The sequence below is a fragment of the Clupea harengus genome, chromosome 14, assembly GCF_900700415.2.
Source record: "Clupea harengus chromosome 14, Ch_v2.0.2, whole genome shotgun sequence".
Taxonomy (NCBI): Eukaryota; Metazoa; Chordata; class Actinopteri; order Clupeiformes; family Clupeidae; genus Clupea; species Clupea harengus.
The window spans coordinates 16181471-16188761 of NC_045165.1; the positions used below are offsets into that span (position 1 = coordinate 16181471).

Sequence of the window (7291 nt, forward strand, 5' to 3'; positions counted from 1 at the left end):
CTTTGAGTTTGTAAAATTTCTATATGTAATCACTTTGTTTTAAAGTAAGCACTACCTTGAATATAAAACATTTTCAAATACGAGTATATATATATATGAACGAGTTTTAAAAGTCTTTTTTTATAGTGAACGTACCTTTTAACAGATGCAGTAAGGCAGTAATGACAGACAGTTAGTCAAATGTTTGAACAAATTCAAGGATGGATTACATTTAGTCTTTTGATGGATGAATAACGTAATGGATTTAGGAGCGTTCCAGGCTTCACTTTTTTCAAAGAAAAGCTATCAGTTATACTTGAAGTCTCTCTTACTCTTTGATCACATGACATCACTCCTGCATCTGTCAGTGATTCAGTGATTAACGACTGTGAACAAGACGAGACACAACTGACAGCACACACCCGCTGAGTAGTCTTCTCTATGATCAGTATCAACTAATGACTCGAGGCCAGTAATACAGCACCCTTTCTCATGGACTAATACTGCAGCTCTTTGATTTCAGTTAGTATAGGTCTGCTGAATTAAGTAAAATGAGCCAGACATACAGGAATACAAATTTCCATGTCCAAAATCATTGTGATGTTGTAATTCAGAGTGATTGTCTAGCACTCTAATATGGTAGGCCTACCATTATCACGAGGTGTGAGTGATTAAGGGTCACTGTGTATGACAAGGGGAATTCTGCGCGGTGCATAGAAGCTTCCTAGCCCACCAATACATGCATCAATCAATCATCAATCGCTACCCATAGAGCAGGAGAAATGGTTGGTTCAGCTCCATATGTTCAACATGTTTGTGGGTATTTGGGTATGTTTTTCCAGTGGATACAAATGCAACTTCATCGCCAGAATGATATCTTCTCAGTTATGCAGTTAAGGGATCCATCCTCAAGTCATCATCTCTTCTCAGTAAGAGAAACAGAGTTCCAGAGTATCTAATGAAGAAATGGCATCAACAGTCATTAAATCCAGAAATCATATCAACAGTCATTAAATCCAGAGACGAAAATATGATTAAATAATGTGACATAGTGTGCCTGCATCTGACTCTGACACGGTTCTGGTTGTGATGAGCTGTTTGATCATTAAGCGGATCTGATTCTGTAGCCTAGTCAAGGCTTGATCAATACCATACCAACGCTATCTGGAATAAACCTGTGTAAACATTCAAAATGTTTCGATTTAAACGGTAACCAGTATGTTTGTTTGCCGAGAATTTCCTCCCCAAACCATTTTTGAGTGTTCGCGAATGTTCGCAGTGAACTCAAAGCAAATTAAAAACGTTTTGAAAACGTTTGTGAACATTTTCCTTTTTTCCCTACTTTGAATGCACCTTAGATTTAGTAAGTGCTCTGGATGTGAGCCAGAATAGTTCTGAATCTAGGGTAGCCTAGTTGTGTAGGTAACTATAAAGTAACTAACTTTGAAAGGATTCAAATATTTAGCTGACATTTTCTCCCACTGACTGAAGCACAATGCTGGGGGAAGTTGTGGGTAACCGAAGACACCAAGGAACTTCTTTGTCCTCTTACTGGTTAGCTTTATAGGCCTAGCCCCTGAAACTCTGTATTTCTCCCATTACTGATACTGAAAAGACATGACCCTCGTCTTGAAAGTCGTTTTGTTTTGTTTAAGCCCAACCTGGTTTTAAACAATCCTTTGTGCCTGGTGCTGTTTTAGAACACTTCTTCACTGGTCTCCCATGAAATCATGCAACTGGATATTTGCCATCAGACATCAAGACTGCAGCCTACCACTCTAATAAAACCACAAGAGGGCAGTAGAGGACAACTAAACTGGATAATTAAAAATAAAACGTAAAACTCCTGTCCAAATACAGGAAATAATGTCCTGTGCGTCCAGTCAACATCTGGCCAATTTTTTTTTTTTTTACCAGTTATCATTATTGAATCATAAAGATTCATTATAGGCATTTTAGTGATTTTAATTTGTTTATAGACTTATAGTGCCACAAAGTTGCCTTTAGTGAGTTAGACTAGGCAAGAGCAAATTCTCATACCTCGCTGAAGGGGCTGTGCTCTCTATCAGTAAACTAAGCTGGAGGGCTTCAGAATGACTATTGATCTCACATTGACTAGGTCTTCTGATTGGATATTTTACTGTACATCTGGACAAATGTATTGGAGACACAGCAGGGGGCATACGCAAAGACAAGAAAACCAGAAAGACAGAGAAAGGGAGAAAATAAGAGAGTAAACCAGAAAGAAAGAAAACATAAACTGAAACTGAAAACATTAGCAGACAACTTAATACTATTCAAAATAAAAAAATGTAATTAGTATAATTCCTAAATGATTATTTTCAAACACTTCTGTTGGCAATGCAAATACAATTGTACTTGTTAATGAGTTGATTTTTAATTTCCTTTTGCAATTCCCTTCATCTCCCAGGAAGAGAAAATTACTTGGAGATCTTCCAGCCACCTTCAGAACTGTTATCTTCTTATTAAGCAAAGGAAAATTGCCTAGAAAAATTCTAGCTATTTTCATATGTAATAGATCTATAACTATGTAAATGTTTTAGAGTGCTTGGCCATGTGTCTCTGTGTGTGTGCGCGCGCGCCTCAGTGTGTTGTTTGTGTATGTGTGGGTGTGCATGACTTACTATGTCCAAAATGCCTTCAAGATATTCACGTATTTATTAATTCAATAATCTAGTTAGGGTGCCTTTACGCCGGGTGTCTTTACGAACTGTAAAACTTCTTTCACATGAAAGTAACATGTTATGACAAATTATTCGCTTCATACCTTCCAAATAACATGTGTAGGCTATGTCGACTTCTCTGTATGAAGTAGCAGCTTCTGTTTTTCAAAGATCGCGCTTTACCCCTTGCGTTTGTGTTAATAAGCGCCACTGGTGACGTCAAACATAAGACTCCAATGCCGTATTTTGACTGCAAGGCAGCGTTTAAAGCCTCACACACATACACACACGCATCTGAGCCGGTATAGCCTACACGAGCCCAGCGCCCACCTCCGAGTGCCGATGTTCGCGCGCTCCTCCGGGAACAGCACCGCTGGCACCGACAGTGTGCGTGCGTGAGTGACAGGCTGCGGTGCAGTGGGTTTTCTCCAGCTCCCCTATATGGCTGTGGATTAGCTATATGCTAATATCGACAGGAGTGAGGAGCAGCAGCGAGGTGCTGCGAGCCGACAGTGGAGGCTATCCGTGCGTGAGCAGGCTCCTGAACAGCCATGGCTGAAGGTGGCGAAGGGGAAGATGAAATTCAGTTCTTACGAACTGTAAGTAGGCTAATACCCATCCTTTCATTCAAGAGGCATGTGACAAAAGCGGCGGTGCGCTTCAGGCGAGCATCGTTATGTGCGCTGTAAGCCTGAACAATGCAGTTAATCAGCGCGGGTTGTGATGATTCTGTTAGGATAACGGTAATTTAATTAAACATCCTCGGTCTCCCCGCGACAGCAGTGATTGTTAGAGCAAACTGAACCATTGGTATCTTTCTTCTTCGCGCCAGGCAATATCCAGCCTTCCTCGTGTTGAGTATCTTTACAATATTATTCACTACCCGGTAAAGAGAGTACATCTTTGCTTTTGCGCATCCTTATAGTGCAATTCCGTTGAATAGGAACTTGTTATTTTTCTTCTGAAATAGACAGTATTCGGTGGAAACCTGTGAATTTGGTGGAAACCTGCGTGGAATGATAAAGTTTCCGTCCCTGAATGAAATATTGTGTACAACTTGTGCGCTGACATTTGAAAATCTATTTAATGCCAAGCAGTTTAAGATAAATTGTGGGGTAGAGAGGCGGACCGGCAACAAAAAGCAGCCCGGGAATTTGCTCTCAAGTGGCCCCAATTTGATACACCATATTCGACCTGACACATGTTTATCGATCAACAAATCATTAATTAAAAAACGCAATCTGTTATTGGTCGTATTATTTGTGTTTGGCTATAATATTGAATCGGTGGTGGTTCCTGCTCCCTCCTTTACCCTTTTCTTCAGCGCCATGCTCTCCTGTTCCTTTAGATTTTACAATAAGTAGCCTATTTAACCGACATCCTTTTTTACTGCCGGCAATCAAATATGTTATGCCTTCTAGGCTATAGTGCGAAAAAGAACTGATGAGTAGGCCTAGTCTAGAGAAATTCTGGAAAATCTGCACATTCTCATTATTTAATAAATGGGACTGTTAACCAATATTAACATGTTTATTTTACACATCTACAGTTGAAGTAAGTCGATAATCTCCCCCCCCCCCCCCCAAGTTTGAGTACTTTAGAGAAATCCAACATTAACTTTTTTTAAACGTTTCTTCACTAACTAGATTGGAAATTGGTCAAACCTGCACTGGCAGTAGTTGAAACGCGTTGAAACACTAGTTTTAAAAGTTAGCCAAATTAATTTTCTCTTAATAAGTTCATTTAACTTTAGCTAGTTCACAACACCTAGCATGACACAACACCTGCCTCACTCCTGACCCTGCCTCTTCTCTGCTCTCCACGTCATCATATGCAACAGACTGCTCAAATAAGAGTTATTTTTGAACACTTTACGGTGACAGCTCAGAACGGATTTTTCTTTTTCTGCCGGTCGTTGTCTGTACCGTTGGCCACCGGGTTTCATCTTTCTCTCCATGTTTTGATAGCACATGCAATGAACTGACCGAGCCCTCACTGCTATTACAGATTGTACCAGCCGTGTCGCTGCAGATAAGATTGCATTTTGAATAATTGTATCAGCTATATCGAAGACGTAGTCTGGAACGCTTTGAGCTATAATGTAATGCAAGACCAACCTACTAGGAAAATTCCCAAACTTCCCAATGGCCAGTCTGGGTCTGGGAGGGTAGGGGCGCGGCGAGAGGGTCTTAATAATATCCAGTGACCACACAGCTTATCTGGCATTACAGTGTAGCCTCTCACCATCTTCTCAGTAATTTGCTATGACTTGTAACCTCCTAATATGAGCTGCTATATCTATGCCCATGTGTTGAAAAAACTGTAGGGTCTATATCTAAGACAGAATACTCTCAGAATACAACAGAATACTTTCAAAGGTCCATTGCGAAACACACCACTCAATGAAAGTGTGATGCACAAATTATTTGAGACACCGTGGCTGTCAAGCTGTCTGGTTCGAGGGCTATCCACAAAAAAAAAATCCTACAAATGGATTACTCCAGCAACCTAAGCTACTAAACACAGCTGACCTGCACGCTACCGAACAACCATCTGAGCTTGCAGTGAGAGTTCACACCAAGTGAATGCATTCAAACAGTGTTACGCAACTGATAGAGGGGGGCCTGATGACATTGATTTCAACTGGGCAGCGCATGTGGCCGGGGGTGGGGGGGGGAAGTGCCGTCCGCACTTAACGTGCAACCATAATACTGCTCAAGCTTCTTTACCGGCGACTAAACCCCAACAATGGCATGCTAATTGTCCGCCGACATGCGTGATTTATGAAGCGACGCCTGGCTGAATCTTTTTAACAGCGCTGTCAGTCGCCACCAAAGGGCGTAAAGCTGTCAGGACATAGTGGTCATACATACTTATGGAGGGAAATATTTGTGTCTCTTTACGGCTGTCGGGACTCTCCAGTGGCTGGGCTGTTGATGTTTTGTTGGTGTTGTTTTTACAATCTGTAGACAAATCTGCCATAGTTAATGCATAAAAGCTTGCTTGTACGCTTTGGAGGCCACACAAGTGACATTTTGTCTTCACACCAGCAAAGTCTCTGCACACAGTGTGCCCTGGTTTTAATGTGTATTGCTATGTTTTCAGAAGGAAATTGTAATGACTATGTACTGTCAGTGAGAATGGCTGGCAGTGATGTGTTCAGCTAATGAACTAGGCCTAGCCACCACAGATCGCCCCTAACGGTGATGCGTGTGAAACGAAGGTCCTGGCAGTGAAAAACCTTATGACAACACCTGAGGGGCCATCTAACACCACTTCATTCTCTTCTTCTCAAAAGCCCTCCCCTGGCCTCTCTTTCTCTCTCTCTGTGTGTGTGTGTATGTGTGTGTACAGGCTCCAACTTCAGAGCCTCTACGTGAGCTGTAAAGCATCCCCGTTCACCAATTAGTCCCACACACAAACACACGCGCACACACACACACACACACACACACACACACACACACACACACACACACACACACACACACACACACACACACACACACACACAGAGAGAGAGGGTAGCTATGAGTGCTTTGGATTTTGGAGCTTGGAGAGCGCTCTGTGAGGTATTCTGTGAGGAGGTATAAACACCCTTCACCATGGGAAATAAAAGCGGACCATGAATACACGTAGATGCAGGAGTAGTTCTCTCTCGTTTGAATCATGGAAGGCAGGTAATAAGCACTCTGGTCTGAAAGTCTAGTCTGTGGCGAGTAAATGGTGGATATAGTGGATAGAGAATAATTGTTTCTTTTATCACAGCCAGTGCAGTTAAACTGAGCCGCTGGTAGACTACTTGAATCCCTTCCCCTAGCTGACTTTGTGAGATATGAATGCCCTACTACCATGTTATCAAGGTTAACCTGAAGGTTAGCCCTATCAGTGTTACCAAATGTGTGGGTGTGGTACACAGGACACAGTGCTTAATGGTTGGGGGTCTCATGGTATGTTTTATAAAAGCCTGCCTCTCTGGAGAACAGGGGAATATCACAGGGGGGTATATCTAGCAGGTTTATAATTAGCCATTCAGAAGAGAAATTAAATGACATCATTCCCTGTCCCTTATACAGAGGTCATTACGTCAACGGGTGCAGATACGCAAGTGTGCTGACATTTCAGCGCCATCTTGGCTGCAGGGGGTTAGTGATTTATATAAAAAAACATCTCAAAGCAAAGCTACAAAGATTACCCACAAGCCCACACTTTGTGGTCGGGTGACAAAACACGATTTTTTTGTTTTGTTTTTCCTTGTGTGTCCTTGTAGGATGTAATTACTCTTCATCTTCTCTCTTTTCATCCTTACAGTCTTCCTCTCTTCCTCAATCTGTTGCTCTGCATTTCTCCTTTCTCTTGACTTCCATTCACTCTCTCTTCGTCGTTCACCACTCCATCTCTGTTAATTTTCTCTTCCCCAATCTCACTCTCTCTGACACTCTTTTCCACTCCTTCATCTCTCTGTCTTTCAATCATTCCTCCTTTCCCATTCAATCTTGATCACTCATGCTATCCCTCTCTCTCTCACACACACTGTAACACAGACATACACTCTATCTCTCTCTCTCGCACACACACACGACACTCTATGCTGATGTTGACAGGGCTTGAACGCACATTCTCTCTCA

At 42.0% G+C, this 7291-nt stretch overlaps 1 protein-coding gene across 1 annotated transcript in view; it reads left to right on the forward strand.

The window, feature by feature from the left end:
- The first annotated feature begins 2609 nt into the window (after positions 1-2609).
- LOC105908186 (ryanodine receptor 3-like) overlaps positions 2610-7291 on the forward strand; it is a 180959-nt gene continuing 176277 nt past the window's right edge. The window contains 1 exon segment of the mRNA XM_031580909.2: positions 2610-3262. Within this exon segment, the coding sequence (XP_031436769.1) occupies positions 3215-3262 (48 nt within the window). The 5' untranslated portion in view covers positions 2610-3214.